We start from the raw sequence: 19,131 nt of genomic DNA, 5'->3' as shown, positions 1-19,131 counted from the left end.
TGGCAAAGGTTCCAACAGCACTTCCTACTACTGCCAGTCAAAGCAGCTTAGATGATCGTGTTGAGAAAATCTAAGGGCATGGGGGGCCACTATCAAAGTAAAAATTACTGAGCCAGGAGCATCAGTGATCTGACAACGATAAACACTTGTTAAACATTACAAGGACATCAGATTTTTATCTTGAGAACAGTTTCTCTCTATGCACAGCATTAAATGTTCTGGAAGAAACTTGCCCTCGCAACAGACGGTGACAACTAGCATGGTAGCTCAACCTCAGTAGTACTGCAGTGCTAGAGATACAGAGCACAGCTGCTAGGAAAAGGAAATGAAGTTTCCTTCCTTTCAACCTTTTTGCCTTTCTAAATCATTCCCCCCATCCATCCCTCCCACACACAAATCCACAGTCCACAGTCTTTCTTCTGTCAATTAAGCCCTCATCCATCAGTGGAGAGATCAGAACATGACCCGCTGTGTTTCAGCCTTACCTTCACAACGAAATGCTGGAGTCTCTAACTGCTTTCTGCAGACAGCACAAAACTTTCTCTTATAGTGTCCAGGAGGTCCTAGACAATGTGCAACTGGAACCTGTACAAAAAAAAGGTCATGCTTTAGCTATATAATACAATCTAATAACGCATAAGTTTTGCCTACAAGTATATATACAACATAGCTTATTTGGAGAGTTTAGTTACTGTATAATCAGTAACAAAATAAAACTTGCCAGACAAGTATACAAACATAGAAGAACTACCAGCAGTTTAAGTTCATACATATCCCCTAAGGCTGGTCTAGGCTGGTGATGAGAGGCTACAAGGCCCTATGATGGATACTATCAATCAGTCCCTGGAGACAGGGATTCTTCTGGATGGTCTTAAGGAGGCTGTGGTTGTACTGCTCTTGAAAACACTATCACTGGATCCTTTAGATCCAGCCAATTTCCACCCAGTTTCAAAGTTATTGTTTCTGGGTAAGGTGACTGAGAGAGCGGTAGCTGAGCAGCTCCAGGGTTTCCTGGATGACACATTGGCATTAGACCCGTTCCAGTCCGACTTCTGTCCCAGCCATGGGATGGAGACTGTGCTGGTCGCCTTGACAGACCATCTCCGTAGAAAGCTAGATCAAAGTGAGTCGGCGCTACTGTTGTTGCTTGATCTAACAGAAGCGTTCGACACAGCCGATTTTGATCTTCTGACTCACTGCCTCACCAAGGTAGGAGTCCATGGGGTGCCCCTTAAGTGGCTTTCCTCATTTCTCCAGGGTTGAGGACAGAAGGTGGTGCTGGGTGAGGATGTGTCCTCTAGGCAACCCTTATTATGTGGGGTTCCTCCGGGGGAACTCCTCTCCCTGTTTGTTTAACATCTATATGCATCCCCTCGCCTAGCTGGCAAGGAGTTTTGGGCAGCAACAGTTGGTTGCATTGCCTAGCAACCTCTACCTCCCCTCCCATATTTCATTTTAAGTTTCCCTCTCCCCCTCCCACTAAATGGAAGGACAATCCAGAATTGGAACAGAAAATTGTAAGTCACCACCTTGGATCTTTTAACTCTGGTTTTAATTCTCATCAACTGTATCTTCTTGTATAGCATCTTGCCTTTTGCACATCACCCAGAGCCCGGCGTAAGCTGGGATAGGGTGAAATCAAATTATTATTATTATTATTATTATTATTATTATTATTATTATTATTATTCATAGTATTATTATTATTCATAGTATTATTATAATACATAGTACACAGAGAGTGGTGGCAGCAAACTCACAAGGGCTTCATTAGCAGGGACATCTGAGGCAACAAGGATAAAGTTGCCAGGCCCATAGCCATGAATCCCAGGGGTCTGGTGGGGGTGGAGCATGGGGGGGGGACATTGTGAATACTGTGACATCTCACACACACACGGACACGCTCACACACACATAACACTTTAGGAATCCTCCCTATCTCTATGGTAAATTCCTGGAGCATTGCAGATGCTGTGACACTGTCTCCCCCCACCCCACCCCAATTTTTCTCCTACTACTCAACTCATCAAACATGGGCAATTGAGGGCAGGGGCAGGAATTCACCCACCACATTGTCATTGTATTTCACCAGCAGATGAAGACTTCTTTGTTTCATCTGGCATTCCCTCAGTAATCTCTCCTTCCTCTTGTATGTTCTAAGTAGCTTTTCTATGTTTTAAAATATGTATCTTAGCTTTAACTTTTTTGGTGTGTTTTTATAATAGATGTTTTAAATGTTAGTCACCTCAGTGGCTCTGATGGGGCAGAAAGGCAGGGTACAAGTTTTGTAAACAACTAAATTATAAATTATTTTGTAGTTATGTGCCTTTCTGCAATATGTATCTTCCAAATCACTGCAGCTGTTCCTTGCCCATATCATTTATCATAGGCTAAACTCTTCCTCCTTCTCCACTATGCTACAAAACGGAAGGACTGGGCTTGCTGGTGCATAATAGCCGAAAACATCTGATGCCCAAATGAGTTGTGACAATTTGCTTTTGGAAGCAAAGACACGAGCAGTGTCCTATGAATACGCAAAATACAAAGCAAGCTCTTATGAGTTTAATTTGCCTAATACAGGAAAATGCAATGAAACCCAGTGCTGGAGGCCCTGAAATCAAGAAATCAAAATATGCATGAGGAAAAAAAGCACACGACACAGGGGGCCCCCCTCCACACAGAAAGTAGCAATGAAAGAACCAATTCAAAAGAAAGAAAAATCTACACTGCAATTGCAAGTAATGTAATTCCCACAAGATAAGGGCAGGGGGTAGGGCCAGCCACAATTGCCATGTTAACTAAGGCACAAAAGATGTTTTCTCTCTTACACAAAGATTACAAAGGAATTGTCCTCCCTCCCCAATGCTAACAAATTATGCTACTTCCACTGAATGATACAAACACACACACTCCCTTGCTTCCCATTAGTGCCTATCCTAAAGCACCTATACATCCATGCAAAAAAAACGCAGGATTACTAGCTTAAATATACATTCTCTGCCTCAGAAACTGGGGGGTAATTATTCTGTCCAATCCTACCCTCCCTGGCTGCCACAGATGCTATGGAAGAGAGATTCTGCTCTCAAAGCCTCAATTATTCCCGTTCACGATATTCACCCCGGACAGATAAGTGTGCTAATTCAGGCTGGTGACGTCATAAGGCACCCTGAGAAAGCTGCATAATCTTTGGTTCTCATTTATTATTGAAACGCTTTTCCAGAATGCTATCCTGATATGAGTCACTAAAACCCATTTGCATAAGTATACTGAGAAATCATACCCTAGCAATGCTTTTAAGTTATCGTAAATCTTTTTCATACATTGAACCAATATCTATTCAACATTTAGCACGGGGACTTTTCTCTGTTTGCAAAATATCCTTAAATACTCTGTTTCCAATGACTTCTAGCTTTCCTTTAAAGCTTCCCCCCCCCCAGCTGTTAGACCTAGAGCTCATCCTTTCTTAAGAAAACGAGGGTTTCTTGAAGATTCTAAAAGAACATGAAAATTATTAAAATGTACACCTAAAACTATAAAGCATGAAAGTGACTGACAACAGGGAACTGGCTGCATCTCCTGCTAACGGCACGTCCAGTGGCAAACCTAATTTGTCACTGGGTAGTACGTGAAATGGCTCTGGCAGCCAGTTCACACTGCATGCCAAAAGAGGCAAACACATTTGCAGTGGTAAACACCAGAAGACACCAATTTCTGAAGTCCTATGGTGGGCTAATTTATATCAAGGAGTGGGTTGCCAACCTCCAGGTGCTGGCTGGTGATCTCCTGGGATTACAACTGATCTCCAGGCAACAGACATCAGTTCAGCTGCAGAAAATGGATGCTTTGGAAGGTGCACTCCCAAAATGTCCTGGTACTTCCCAACCCAGAGCTGGAAGTGGCAACTCTAGTTGCAGCTCCTACCACTTGATGTATATGGTGTGTCTTCGTATGTTAACACCTGTTTCCGTTTTGCATTTTTTGGTGTTTACCATGGAAAATGCCAGTGTACATAAATAGTGTGCGTCACTTATGCAGACAGAGCTGTCATGTGCTTCCTGAACTCAAAATGTACAAGAAAATGAGAATTTCAAGTTTGTGTTAATAAAAGGTAAACCATAAGTGCTGCCAGGGGAAGTTAAAAATACAGACTTTTTAAAAAATCATGTTTGTTTAAAAAACGAAAGAGACTTTTCGCATGAAAGTTCTTATTTTTAAAAAATGAGCACAAAGCAAAAATATGGTTTACTTGAACAGAGTGGAAGCACTAACTGCTGTTTAAGGCACCAGGATGCCCATTCTATTTTCAGCTATCTTCAGTAGTTACACTTCCTGTTTCAAATTTTATAAGGGTTTCCCTCTGCACTGCACGCCTTCATTGTGCTGATAAATTTAGAACAACGATATGCACAGCTGCAAAGCTAAAAACAATATACCTGGTCAAAGATTGCCATAAAATATGTTTACCCTGAGATAAAGGTAATTGGAAAGTTGTAAAACTGTTACCCTGAAAAGCTATGTTGAATGTGTGGCTTAATTTGACCTTAGGCTAATCAACGTTTACTTTGAAAACTGCACTCAGTATCAACGAGCATGTGCAGAGCACTTTCCAGTTACCAAATAACCACGCTCAGTCTACATATAACCTGGAATTTCAGGATATTGCTTCCTTGTTAGAGGATAAATTCTAGGAAGGAAACAACCTCCTCGACCTTCATGTAAGAGATTAAGCACACTCAAGGCTGGGCTTGGGGACTTTCACCCTTCTCTAACACCAACAAAAACAAGTGAATCCATTGAGGTCAGCACTATTAGCAATGCAAATTGAAAAGAGGATTGTATTAGAGATGTTTACACAGAAAACAACTTGCTCATCAGGGCCCAAACTGGAGGCAATTAAAAGCAGCTGCAAACAAACAAATGAGGTAGGATATTTATCCAAACAAGGTCTTAATACAATTTATTCTGCTTTAGGAAACAAACCAGAAATTTTACATCCACATACACACAGTTTTTATTTATCAGAAAAAAAAAATGACATAAAAGATCCATAGTACAATTCCACTGCCATTAGTTACAAACAGGCACCATTCCTTTAGCTCATGTAAGATACATCTCCCCCCCCCAGTGACATGCTGATGTTACAAGAACATACAGCACCACAGCAAAATGGCTGCCAAAGGGTGGGTGGGACCAACCGCGAAATGGTTGCCACGGGGGCAATGTCCAATCTCAAGATGCTGCAAGACTCCACAACATGTTGGGAGGTTCTAGCCCCGGCATCTGCCTGTCGTGTTACAGAATGTGTGCTCTCTGCAGAGGCGGTGCTTCCTGGGCTCCTGCTCCAATGGGGGTACAACGTGCCATCAAGCCCCAGCTGACTTATGGTGACCCTGTAGGGTTTCCAAGGCAAGAGATGTTCAGAGGTGGTTTGCCACTGCCTGACTCCACATCACAACCCTGGTATTCCTATCCAAATACTAGCTAGGGTTGACCCTGCTTCGTTTCTGAGATCAGATGAGATCAGGCTAGCCTGGGCTATCTATGTTATGTTTTGATCTGCATTAAAACACATGTAAAGCTTGAATCCATGTCAAGGACTGTACGCTGCAACAATTCCATTGGCTGTTGTGTAGAATCATCCAATCAGGATGAAGAGAGATGTTCTGGAGGGTTACACCAACCCAGACAATTTAAAAGGGAGCTGTGCTCCACTATCTGTGTGTGTGTTCTCTGAATGTTCTTGTTCCTTCTTAATAAAGCTGAATCACTGTTTGATTAAGAGATGGTGTTGAGTTCCATACTTAACAATCTAGATCAGGTTTCCTGCTCCAATAAGGTGGAGGGAAGATAGGAGAGGCTCTTTGGTTAACTGAAGAGATGCTTTGGGGAAGGAGCAAGTGGGCATGAAGAAACACACTGGCAGGCACCATATTAGGGATTGCTGGTTGAGACATTATATGAACCTGCTCACCAGTCACTTTCCTCATATCTGGCAGCCTAATACTTTCTAGTTTTCCAGCAAATTGTGGTTGATCATTGTCTCCAAAGTACAAACTATGGATTACCCTCCTCCCCATAAACCAGGACTTCAAATCAGAGTTTGGAAACTTGATCTGCAGGTAACAGACCTAACAACAGCCTACAGGTAAGATGCCCCAACAACTTATGGCCCACTGATAAAGTGTTTGAGCCACACACAAGAAAAAGGAAGCACACAAGTCTGAGGATCCCTTAGGTTTGTTCACATAGGAACACACTGTGGTTTGCTGTGTTGGAATCATGGCAACAATTTGGTCTATAGCTGAAGACTCAGAATAAATGTCAACATGTTCCATGCTCAAGAAAAAAGTTCCCCCATAACTTCAATAGTTTAAACCCAGATATCTCAGGAGTTGGTACTGTTTGGAATAGTATAGGAAATCAAAGAAATCCAGTGCGCTCACTACTCACATTTCAGATTATAAATTAATTTTGCATTAGCTTTTCTTTCCAAGGTATATTATAGTGGCAGGGAGGGGCCACAGCTTAGCGGTACAGCACTGGAAGTTTACAAACCTATTACCCAAAGGAACACAAAAGAGAAAGCCATAAACAAAACAAAGCATACTATCTAGGAACCAGGCACATAAAAATGATTAGGCCTATATGAATCTATAATAACCAGATTGCTGAGAAACAAGAATTCCATAAACGAGAGGCCACTACAGAAAAAAGTACCACTCATCTCTTTTCACCCCAGTCCTTTCCCTGTATACCCCCAGACTATTTTTCTGTCCTCCTCCTACCCTCTCAGCCCTCTTTCAAATACACCTTGCCCTCCATTCAAATTCTTCTTAACTGTATCACCTCACCCCATGTCAATGTGGTCATCTCCTGTCCACTTGTCAGGGGAAAAGAGCATTAGAGAAAACAGTCCTCCGAGGATCCAGCCCCATGTTTTTTTCCAAGATGGTGTCAAGCAAAAGAAAACAGACTGCTAGAGATGGTAGCCACTCTACCACATTTTTATTCTGCCCTTCTGCCAAGGAGCTCAAGGCAATGTACATGGGCCTTCCCCATTTCATCTTCACAAGTACCCTGTGAGGTAGGAAGAAAAAGAGAGTAGAGAGAGGAAAGGCTCAAGGTCACTGAAAAAATTTCATGGCTAAGGCCATCTAAACCTAATTCTCCCGGGTCCTAGGCCAATGTTCGAACCATTATACTACACTGGCTCTCTCACAGGTCTTGTGGAAAGGGGGTGGGGTAGAGAGAGAAGAGGCTCAAGGTCACTGAGAAAACTTCATGGCCGAGGCCATCTAAACCTCCACAGTCCTAGGCCAGTGCCCTAACCATTATACCACACCGGCCGTCTCACTGGTGCTGTAGCTCTGGCAAAGGAGGGATGCAAACAGAAGGGAAAGCAATGTCTGCAAATAACAGAGGATAGTGGAAAGGCTGACAGGTGCTGGAGATTCCCTCCCAGCAAACGAGGCTGGCAGAAGAGACAGTCAATGAATTTTTGATGCATTGCCTTCTCAAAGTCATCCGGTAAATTGCTATCACACTCTGTCCTTTAAGAATGATGGAAAGGAACCAACTGGCTATTACGTACAAAGATTCTGTTGAATGTCAGTTCAGTTGTAAACAACAACCCATTTTAATAAAGCCGAAGCATATCTTGCTCATCTCTGCATAGCGGTTCATTATTTCAGTCAACAACAAACTAATTGCCAAGGGAGACCAGCTATATTTCTGACCTTCCCACTCAAAACCCTATTTCCCCAACATTAATTAAAAAAAAAAAGAATCCATAACTACTCATTGCTCAAGTAGAGCACTAGCACACAGTGTGCTAGCATGGCAGTGTGCTAGCATGGCCTTTTGTCACAAGTGACCCAGTTATTGGGATATACCTCTCCACAATGCCATCCTTACATTTGAACAAGGCTGCATTAAGTTTATGCATGTTAGTTCTTATCTGAGACATGCAAGGTTTTGCAGTGTAAAAGTTAGGCTCCAAAATCACCATCATCATCATTCCCCTCCAGTTTCCAAGTAATCAATCCACTTGCATGTACAAACAATGCATGGAAATTCCAAGAACAATACCCATCTGATATATGATAAACATTCTAAAGAAATCCTTCAAAGAGAGATCTATCACCTGTCATTAAACCTGACAAGCCATGGTTTTTAGGAAAATATTATCTCATTGGTTAAAAAAAAAGGAGAACGAATGGCTACACTTGCCATATTTTAACAATATACACTGTTAAAATTCCAGGAAATATGAACCTTCTTTCGCATGAATGTCTCCATAGTTTAATATTCATTAGAAGCATCTTAGTCCATGATTCCTTCTTTAGTTTAGAACCCACGGAGAGGATCATTTAAACAAAATTCTTCACTGGGGTAGTCTGGTTATACCAATGTATGGATTTAAGTGCCTTATGCAATCCAGAGCAGGCTTTATTTAACTGTCGGCTTTTGCTTCATTTATTTACGTCACATTATTTATAGTCCACCTTTTTCACTTGGACTCAAGGTGTACTACACAGAGCAAGCCAGTACAATCGACAGATGGGACACTCAATACACACTGCAGTAAGATTAGGGTTGTAAGAACCAACAAGAAGTCTACAATCAGAACTGAAGCAAAGCATATGCATTAACATGACATATTAAATGATGCAAAAACTTCTCAACGGGATCCTGGTTTCAACAAGCTAATATACAGTATTGTAGACCACAGTTGCTAACAATTTTTCAAAGTAACTGTGTGAAACGTTCAGTACAGTGTGACTCTATTGCCTGTGTAGAAAAGCCCTCCTAAATAATTCGGTTTTGCATCGTTTGCAGAAAGCCAGGAGAATAGGAGTTTTCCTGACCTCCTCAGGCAGGCCGTTCCACAAGGCGGGGGCCACAACAGAGAAGGCACGGGTACGGGCAATTGTTGATTTTGCCCATCTGCAGGTTGGCCACCTGCAGAAGACCCGGCTCCAATGAGCAAAGCTGTCGTGGCAGAGCAGTTCCCTAGATGACTTCACCATGTGAAATTTTGTTATGCGGAAAGGGTATTAAAATTTAATCTCATCGCTTAAATTGAACCATTATGCTTCTGAGTTGGGCCTTTAATACAAAAGCAATTTCTACATGATAAACAGAAATAAATTGCGCAGTTTCCTAGATACCTCTCCCATCTTCTCCACAATAGTCAGGCAAGATAAAACAGTAACTTTCCAAGAAAGCCATTAGCATGGGAAAGATGCAAGACAGCCCCCTACAGAGGTGGCATGCAGGAGGAGAACCGTACACAAAATGTCCGTTTAAGCTAAACTAGAATATAGACAATACGGGTGGCTCACCAAAAAAAATAATTCTAAAATAGCATGGCTCACAGCCAGCTCATAACCAAGTTCAAGCAAGATTAGATACAGTACATCATCTAAGGGTTGCCAACCTCCAGGTGGCACCTGGAAATCTCCTGCTATTATCACTGACCTCCAGGTGACCAAGATCTATTCCCTTGGAGAAAATGGCTCCTTTGGTGGACTCTATGGCATGATACCCTGCTGAGGTCCCTTCCCTTCCCCAGGTTCCACACACACCCCCGCCAATCTCCAGGTATTGCCCAACCCAGAACTGGCAACCCTAAGGTACAGCCTGGAGATTCCCCATAGTTACAACTGATCTCCAGACAACAGAGATCAGTTCTTCTGGAGCAAATGGCTGCTTTGGAAGGTGGACTCTATTGTATTTTACCCTGCTGAGATCTCTCCCCTCCTGAATTCCTGCTCTCTCCAGGCTCCACCCTCAAACCTCCAGGAACTTCTCGCTCAACCTAACCATCTCCATAATTCTTTTTGAAAGTACTCAACACAGAACTTATCTGACACCAGTTTCTGAGTTCATGAGCCTTTAACTTGACCTTGAATTGTCTGAAAATCTGAAAGTGACATTTTCAGCAAGACAGGAGAATTTAGTTTCACTGATGGATGGTTCAAAACACAGTTCACATTTTACAATATTAGTGCATTCTAAGAAGCGGGGGGGGAGAGAATCTTTAACACCCCTTCCTATATTAGAGCTTTCCATAAATAACCACTTTGTATAATCAGTGAGGAGGGCAAGGGTACAAAAATAAAAGCTTTCCATACATAGAATAAACTATCATTAAGCCTGCTGTTATGTTTTCCAGCCCGCAGTCACGTTGAGTATTTGCTTCATGTAGCCAGCACACAAAACAGATATCCCCACAAGGCACATGGCTTCATTTGCACAGAACAGCAAACCATCAGACAGTCCGTAATTAAGAGCAGCAACTGAACATTTTTATTACACCTTCTAATGTCTAAGCCGTTTACAAGAGGGAGATTGTTTTGGCTAGCTTGAAAAGGAAATTTTCCTAGAATACAGCACAGAAATATTCAGCTCAGCACCCACTGAAGGAAACTAGAAAGGGACCTATGCTTTTTTTGTATGGTATTGTTTTAACATCAGTTGCAGCAAACCACAGAGGAACAGAAATGAAAGCGTTCTCCTTACCACCAACTTCAACCTGTTCTAACATCAACTATGTTTATGAATTAAACAAAAACATGTTTGGATGTGACTTTCAATTGATACTATTGACTATACACTAGCTCTAAACAAAGAGCAGCCATTCGTATTTTAGTACAAAGGGGAGGCAGGCACAGAACCTCCTCCCATCCTTTATGCACAAAGTATAATTATCGGTGTACTCTACCATAAGTAGCCCCCCTATTTCTCCTTTGCACCACACCCAGTGGTATTCATCGAAAACATAAGAGAGCTACGGAGCCAGTGCCAGGAACGCAAACTCACTTCATGTCCCTCCTTTCCCATGTTTGCCTTAACCATGACTTAGTATCCCACCTGAACAGATTGTAAACCATGATTAATACTAACCAGGGTTCACAAACCTGTGCCAATCATTCGTTTCAAATCCTAGTTAAAAACAAGAACTCTGGCCAGCATGAGAAATAATCAGCATCAATGTTGATGTAACACCTACCCATAAATACAACCAATGAAGAAGAGGGGGAAGGAATTTACACTACAGACGAGAGTACAGTGAGAAAGAGAGCATTCATTTCCCAGACTGATGCCCAACTGGCAAGTCAGATTCAAGGATTAATATAACAGGAACCCACACCATCCGCAGCTACCCACTCCAGACACTGTCAGCACCACCCAGTGATGGCGATGTAATCGCTAGATGATCTGGTTTGATCAGGTGGTCTATATAGCCAATAACCACATTGTACTACATTGTACTACACTGCGGTGGCTCAAGTGGTTAAGACGCTGAACTGCAGGCTGTTGAAGGTCGGTAGTTCAGCAGTTCGAGACTCGAGTTGCCGCATGACAGAGTGAGCTCCCATCTCTAGTTCCAGCTCCTGCCAACCTAGCAGTTCGAAAGCAAGAACTTGCAAGTAGATAAATAGGTACCACTTCGGTGGAAAGGTAACAGCGTTCCGTGCACCTTGGTGTTTAGTCATGCCGGCCACATGACCACGGAAACGTCTTCAGACAGCGCTGGCTCTTCGGCTTTGAAATGGAGATGAGCACCGCAACCCTAGAGTCGGATTCGACTGGCTTTCGAGCAAGGAAACCTTTACTACACTCTGGCACATTATCTGAGCAAGTTTCTGGAGAACAGGCTCATCTATTACACTGTGACACACACACACCCTCCACACAATCAGCAATGTTTAGAAAGCATCACACTTTCTCCCGCTATCAATCACATCTCCAAGTTACTGTCAGCTTACGACTCCACCATCACATACATGAATGTGCTCTTACATATACTGCTCTTATGTACATCACTTCACATCAACTTACATTAAATTTCATCTGCCATTTTGTTGCCCAATCACCCTGTCCGGAAAGATCCATTTGGAGTTGCTCACAATTTCCTTGTGTTTTTACCATCCTGAACAACTGAGTGTCATCCACAAAATCTGCGACCTCACTGTGTTACTCACAGTTTCAGGTTAGGCAATTTATGAATAATTTAAATAGCATTAAGTCTCAACACATATCATTGGGGACCCCTATTGCTCACCTCCCTCCACTATGAAAACGATCCATTTGTTCTCATCCTCTGCTTCCTCTCACCCAACTATTACTAGCCCATGAAAGGACACACTCCTGTATCCCATGAATGTTAAGTTTACTCTGAAGTCTTTGCTGAGGCACCTTGTCAAATCTCTTTGGAAGCCCAAGTATACAGTGTCTACCAGTTCACCCCTGTCTACTTACCTGCTGACTATCTCAAAGAGTTCTAAGAAGTTACTGAGGTAGGACTTCCAGAGGCCATACTGAGCCCTCTATAATTTTATTTATTTATTAGAATTTGTCGTTGCCATTAACCTGAAGGGTCTCACGGCAACTTACAACGATAAAACAAATAAGGTAAAACAACATAAAAACAAATAACAAATATAAAATATTAACATTAAAATATTACATTATTAAAATGCGAGGCTATCACCGTACTACTGTTAAAACAGCCCACCATACCACTATTCAAACAGCCTAAACATGTGGTTACCCTCCAAAGGCCAACCTAAATAATTCAGTCTTGTATGCCCTGAGGAAACAAGTCCACCAAGGCACAGGTGTCATCTGAAAGTGCATTCCACAGGGTAGGGGCCACCACTCAGAAGGCCCTTCTCCTGGTGACAGCTAACCAAGGCATCCTGGGGCCAGGCACCTGCAAGAGGCCCCTAGACAATAATCATAGGGAGCACAGAGAGCTGTAACAGGAGAGGCAATCCTGTAGGTTCCAGACCATTAAGGGCTTTTAAAGGTTAACACCAACACCTCAAATTGGATCCAGAGACTAATTGGTAGCCAGTGCAGCTGCCGCAGAATTGGAAGAATATGAGCTGACCATGATGTTCCAGTCAGCAACCTGGCAGCTACATTCTGGACCACCTGCAGTCTCTGAAGCATTTTCAAGGGTAGCCTTGCGTAGAGAGAATTACAGTAGTTCAATCTGGAGGTGACCACTGCATGGATTAATGTGGTAAGGTTTGACCCAGACAAATAAGGAGCCAGTTGGTGGGCCTGGCGTAGGTGAAAAAACGCTGACTGTGCTACAATGGCCACTAGTTTATCCAATGATAGCGAAGAATCCTACCACACCCTGAAGCACTTTACAGAGTCTACAGCTGTCAGATGGACACCATCAAGTAGCAAGAGTGACCCTCCAACTAGCATCTCAGTCTAGGCACATGACCTGTCTTGGATAGATTTAACTTTCAGCCAGCTCCCCCTTAACCATTGGACTACCACATCCAGGCACTGGCATAGTGCCAAGAGCTCTGCCACCAGCTGCTTATCCACACCCAACTTCAAACCTCCAGATGATCTCGGCAACAGAGTGCATATATATGCTAAATAATATCGGAGAGAGGATAGAGCACTGTAGGACCCCACAGTTCAAGTCTTGTCAGGAAGACCTCTCCTCCCCGATATCAATCCTCTGAGAGCGTCCCCAATATGAACCCTCTGAGAGTAGCCGAGCAGCTCTACGTTTTCCTGGATGAGACATCTACTCTGGACCCTCTTCAATCGGGCTTCAGGCCTGGCTTTAGGACCAAGACAGCACTGGTTGCTTTGGTTGACTATCTCAATTTACACCTGGATAAAGACACACCTGCCCTGTTGATCCTTTTGGAACTATCAACGGCCTTCAATACAGTTGACCATTTGGTCCTGATCAATTGCCTTGCCTCCATGGGAGTAAGGGGCACTACCCTTAGTTGGTTCACTACCTCTTCTCGGATTATTTAATATTTCAGCACAGGGGCTACTAAAATCCAGTTTAGCAGCAGAGCACATTTGGCACATCTGTACTTTTATGCTAAATAACTATTTTACAATATGTGAAACTATCTTATTTTCTGAACACACACACACACACACAAAAGCTGCCAAAATGGAAGAAGAATAAAATTCAGGTTAGACATGAGAAATATACATGCTATAAGGGTATTTTTACACAAAAATTATCTTATCACAAAATATGAGTGACTTACCCTTACAAGACCTGGGGCAATACAGGCGCATGGTATCTTCACATGCTTCAGGCACTTTTCATGAGACATAAAATTGCAAACTGTGGAAAATAAAGTATATATGTTAATGAGTCCTCTAAAAGTTTCAACTACACAGTTCATCCTAGAACCACACTCTGTTCCCTCAAGTTTCAAGAACCATGGTCTTAAATACGGGACAGATAATGCTCATGTGGAAACTCTTCTTGGGATTCAGCTTCATTTTCTAATTATCATGACTGTAAAAAAAGGTGAGAAAACATGGGGGTCTTCCAACATGGGTTATCTGCCCCAAGTGGAATGCTTTCAGGAAGCTTTCCCCCCCCTGCTTCTCCACTGCATTGTGATGCATTTGTGCACCTCTCCGGCTTTTCTACAATCTCTCTCAAACCTGCTTTGCGTAGAAGTTTCACGTAAGACTGAGTGAAGCCTGCATGGTTGTTGTGCGGATGGTATATTCAGTTTTTCCTGGCTCACGTGCCAGTCATTTTCCCTGCCCCTGCAGCAGCCATTTCCTCCCCCTGTCATAAGGCAGCTTTTTATTTATTTTTGAAAGCCTTAGAATACCTTTGTACTGATATACCATTGTTACAACAGGTGTAGAATGTTTGCTGAATTCTCAGCTTTCATTTTACAAAGTTAGTCTTTAGCCCCTTCCCTTGTGGAGGTATAAAGGGAAAAAGGCATATATATTCACAAGGAAAAGGGATGGAGACTAATTTAAACAAAAGTTGGGAATACAGAGAACATGCCAAAACTGTTGTTACAATGGTATATCGATATCTAACAATATTCTTGTGCTGATTTTTTTGAAAAAACTGCAAAAGTCCCTATGGTTCCAGGGTGGGTGGGGGTGGCCTCTTCCAGGTGATCAGGGCAGGGAAACCTGCTATGAAGAAGAAGAGTTGGTTTCTATACCCTGCTTTTTTCTGCCTTTAAGAAGTCTCAAAGCAGTTGGCAATCACCTTCCCTTCCTCCCCCCACCAACAAGGCACCTTGTGAGGTAGGTGGGGCTGAGAGAGTTCTGAGAGAACTGTGACTGGCCCACAGCCACCCAGCCGGCTTCATGTCGAAGAGTAGGGGATCAAACCCAGTTCTCTAGATTAGAATCCGCTGCTCTTAACCACAGTACCATGCTTGCTATGTGAAAGCCCCATTGCTGCTGCACTCTATCTTCAACCAGCAATGAGAAAACCAAGATTCCCACCCCTGTGTGGAAGACAACTTAGTCAACATTATACCTAATGTTTAGAAACAGGAGACACCTTTAGATCTGATGTTCTTCAAACATAATAGTTCCTTATCCAGTCTTGTTATTCTGAGCTGGCACCTCTTAAACTTAAACTTTGGGAACTGCCAATACCAGTACTATGGATTACTTCAACTGAACAAGTAACTAAAATCAGTATCAGGTACTTGCAGCACTTAACAATAGATGGAAAGAACTATTTCTTCAAAAGTAAATGCCTTTCAACCTATGGTGTTAGAGAATAGGCTTATAGCTCATGGTTTAAGATGCCAGATGAGAAAATTGGCTGTTTGGGGACATTGTTGCAAACTGTTAAAAATCTGACATTAAGGGAAGCATCCATTTCCTCAGAATGACAGCAGGCAGATTTGCATTAATACCTATTCCAAGCAGATACCCACAATCAGACATTTCAGCATATGTCATACAGAGAAGCTGCTGCTTCTGTTTTTCTGTGAACATCCAACCAAAAATCTCCCCGCATTGAGACTAATTAATCACGTTGTATCAGTGATAATGCTCCAACTCCTGTCACTTTCACAGTCACGTATGTAAAACCTAGGGTCACATTTAACAATTTGAACCTATTTCTCATTACCTGATATGCTATCTAAATTGCCCACTAGACTGATTGTCCTGACACAGCTTAACTCTTGACTTGCTGGTATCTCTTCATCACCACCTAGACTTATGACATTTTCAAGACTAGTATAATTGCTGTCCTTTACCACGCTTTGGATTTTATGGGATGCAACAAACTAATCCCACTGAAATTTCTTAACAATCAATAGGAAATTTTAAACTCAAACACCACAACCTTGCATATATGTACAGTGTGTTAAATGCAATAATCTATGCAATCCAAAGAGTGACAAAATCCTCACCACATGCACAATTCCTGTTTAATGTCATGCACATTTGACTCTTGGAAGAACACGGGATGCCTCAGAGTTTTATTAATTTGAAACAGAGTTTCTTTCTTAAAATTTTTGCATATTTTTATTACTTCTTGTGACAGCCCTTTGAGATTAACCACATTCTATACACTGCACTGCCCAACCCAAATACAAACCAACGTCCAGACAAAAGAGTAGGTATGCATGCAATTCAATCACAGTGACGTCTACATTTTATACATTTAAACAGATACTCATATAGATTATGAAGCAAAGACATCTTCATGATGGAGCATTATCTTTCTTCAAAATATGTCTATAAAAGCCACATTTTCACAGGCACCACAGTTTTCAGAGTCAGGCAAAAATATTTTCTGCATTAATATTTATAAAGCAATTTTTGCGGAGAAAGCCATGAAAAATTCCCATTTCACCACAAAGTTAATTGCTTTCTGTCCATAAACACTGTACCAAGGATTTAACCCCTTTATATTTTACAGTTCCTTTAATTATATTCCAGCATGCTCAAGTTTTCATCCCGTTAACATCAAACGGACGTCTTCAGGATCCACTCTTTGCATATTAATTGAGCTGCTGACAGGAAGTCTAATTAAGATCAATTAAAACTCATAGACAGAGCAACTACTAAGATGCCCCAGCTTCAAAGCTTCAAATGATAAAGGATTATGCTTCTGTAGCCAACAGCTGACAGCTTCAAGGTCATGAGTTCTGAAGCACAGACAGGAGAACATTGGAAAGAAACAGGAGCAATTACACTTCAATCAAAATTAGCAGCATACAAGGAAAAGAGGGCAAGTCCCAGAAAATCCATTAAAATGGCTGAATATGCCTCATCTCATCTGAATAAAAGCCAGTTTCTTCTTAAAATCTGATATGGCCTACCAAGGTGTCAAATCTTAATCATACATATTAGGAAGCAGAGTCCTAATGAGTTCCATTGCGTGTTTGGAACTAGACTGAAAGACAAATCCAGTTGAAATGTCTAGGTCTACCATGCTGATGGCTCACTTGGGGGATGCCAAACTTCATGCTGTGTTCAGATTAAATTATACAGTATTTACCCATTTGTGCCTGGAGCCAATCATTTGCTATACAAATTGATGTAATGCTATACCTAGTCATCTTTCCCAAGAGGTGGCAGGCTATCTCCCCCTAGTTACACAGAATCTAGCTTCTAGACAGCACATGTACACAGTGCTAAAATTAAAGAAACTTTCATTCACTAATCACAGGAGTTTTAATTAAGTCCCCCCAGGCTGTAAGAGCTGAAATTGAGTATACTGCAGTGGCACTGCCCACTTTAAATGTTTTAAACTGGTTTTATTGTATTGATTTAATATTGTTATTTATTATTTGATTGAATTATTTTAAGATTGTATTGAATTTATTGTTGTGAGCTGCCCTAAGTCTGCTTGCGGGAAAGGCAGGAAAGAAATCGAAATAATAAATAAATAATCAGATCAAAGCTGCCTCTATCCACCTTCTCCACCACATAATTCTATAAGCCTCAATCACATCTCCAGTTAATTGTCTTTTTTCAAGACTGAGAAGTCCCAAACTCTCCAGCCTTTCCTCATAGGAAAGATACTTCAACTCCCTAATCCTCTTGATTGACCCTCCTTTGTATTTTTTCCTGTTCAGTAATGCCTTTTTTGAGATACAACATTCAGAATGGCACATAGTATTTTAAATGACATTGCGTCATAGCTTTATACAAGGGCATTACAATTTGGCCATTTTATTTTCAGTCCCTTTCCTAGCATCAGCTTGCCTTTTTCACCACTGTTGCACTCTGGCTAAACATTTTCACTGAGTTTTCCACAACAACCCCAAGATCTTTTAGTCTCAGCCAGTTCAGACCCCAACAGCATATATTTCAAATCAGGATTTTCTGTTCCAATATGTGTCACACTTACATTGTACTCAAACTTCAGATACTTGGCTAGGTTGGGAAGGGAACTCCATACTCTCTTCATTCTGTTTTTAAAAAGCTGAATTCTGTTTAAAATTTGCATAATTCCATCTTAATCGGTATAATATTTTGTCAGCACAATTTGGAGCACAGGAATTGGGAAGGTTTTTTCTTGCAGAATAAAAAGGACTTGTTTTTGCATATACATCCACCAGCCCTGATGTCAGTTACAAAACTCAGGCCTCAAAGAAGATCTGCCATTCTTGCCAGGAAATATTTCATATTGTACAGTTCAGACAGCCAGTTTGCTGTAGTGGTTAGGAGCGCGGACTCTAATCTGGGAGAAACAGGTTTGATTCCCCACTTCTCCATGTGCAGCGGCTGCTGTGAGCTTGAGTCAGTTACAAGTTGTTTCAGAGCTGTTCTCTCAAGAGCAATCCTCAAAAGAGCTCTCTCAGCTCCACCTAGCTCATAGGATATCTGTTGTGGGGAGGGGAAGGGAAAGGAGATTGTAAACCGCTGAGACTCCTTCTGGTAGTGAAGGGCAGGGTATAAATCCAATCTCTTCTTCTCTCTTCTTCTTTTAGGCAAACATTTCTGCAAACTGCTCCATCCCAGCCATTGTCCCTCCTCAAACTTTAACAGGACTTGAGGGGGGGGGGGAATAACAGTACAATCCTAAGCAGAGTTATACCCTTCCAAGGCCATTAAAGTAAATGAGTTCTGAACTGTGTAATTCTTTATAAGATTGTACAGTAATTTTTTTTGCTCTGTCCATACCATTAATTTTGTCTACCTTCACAGAGATCTATGTTTTCTGCTCCAGATTTACATCATCACCTTGCTAAATTTTTCCATATTTTGCATAGCATTTAGTGACTCTTTCATCACATGCAAATCTGGTACACTTCTAAAAAGTCCAAGCCTATTCACACAACACAAAGAGAAGTTTCATTGCACTAAGGAAAGATGCATATATGTACT

The 19,131-nt window shown here is 41.8% G+C and overlaps 1 protein-coding gene across 1 annotated transcript in view; it reads right to left on the bottom strand.

The window, feature by feature from the left end:
- The window catches only part of DGKQ (diacylglycerol kinase theta), a 69,957-nt gene that overhangs the window by 48,490 nt on the left and 2,336 nt on the right, over nucleotides 1-19,131 (bottom strand). Inside the window, exons 2-3 of the mRNA XM_015417410.1 lie at nucleotides 14,052-14,131; nucleotides 486-585 (exon numbers count right to left, since the gene is read on the bottom strand). Coding sequence (XP_015272896.1) covers nucleotides 486-585; nucleotides 14,052-14,131 — 180 coding nt within the window. The remainder of the gene's footprint in view (nucleotides 1-485; nucleotides 586-14,051; nucleotides 14,132-19,131) is intronic.

This window comes from Gekko japonicus, unplaced genomic scaffold (assembly GCF_001447785.1).
Source record: "Gekko japonicus isolate JY-2015 unplaced genomic scaffold, Gekko_japonicus_V1.1 scaffold2598, whole genome shotgun sequence".
NCBI classification, from domain to species: domain Eukaryota; kingdom Metazoa; phylum Chordata; class Lepidosauria; order Squamata; family Gekkonidae; genus Gekko; species Gekko japonicus.
This window is presented reverse-complemented; position numbering and strand designations above follow the sequence as displayed.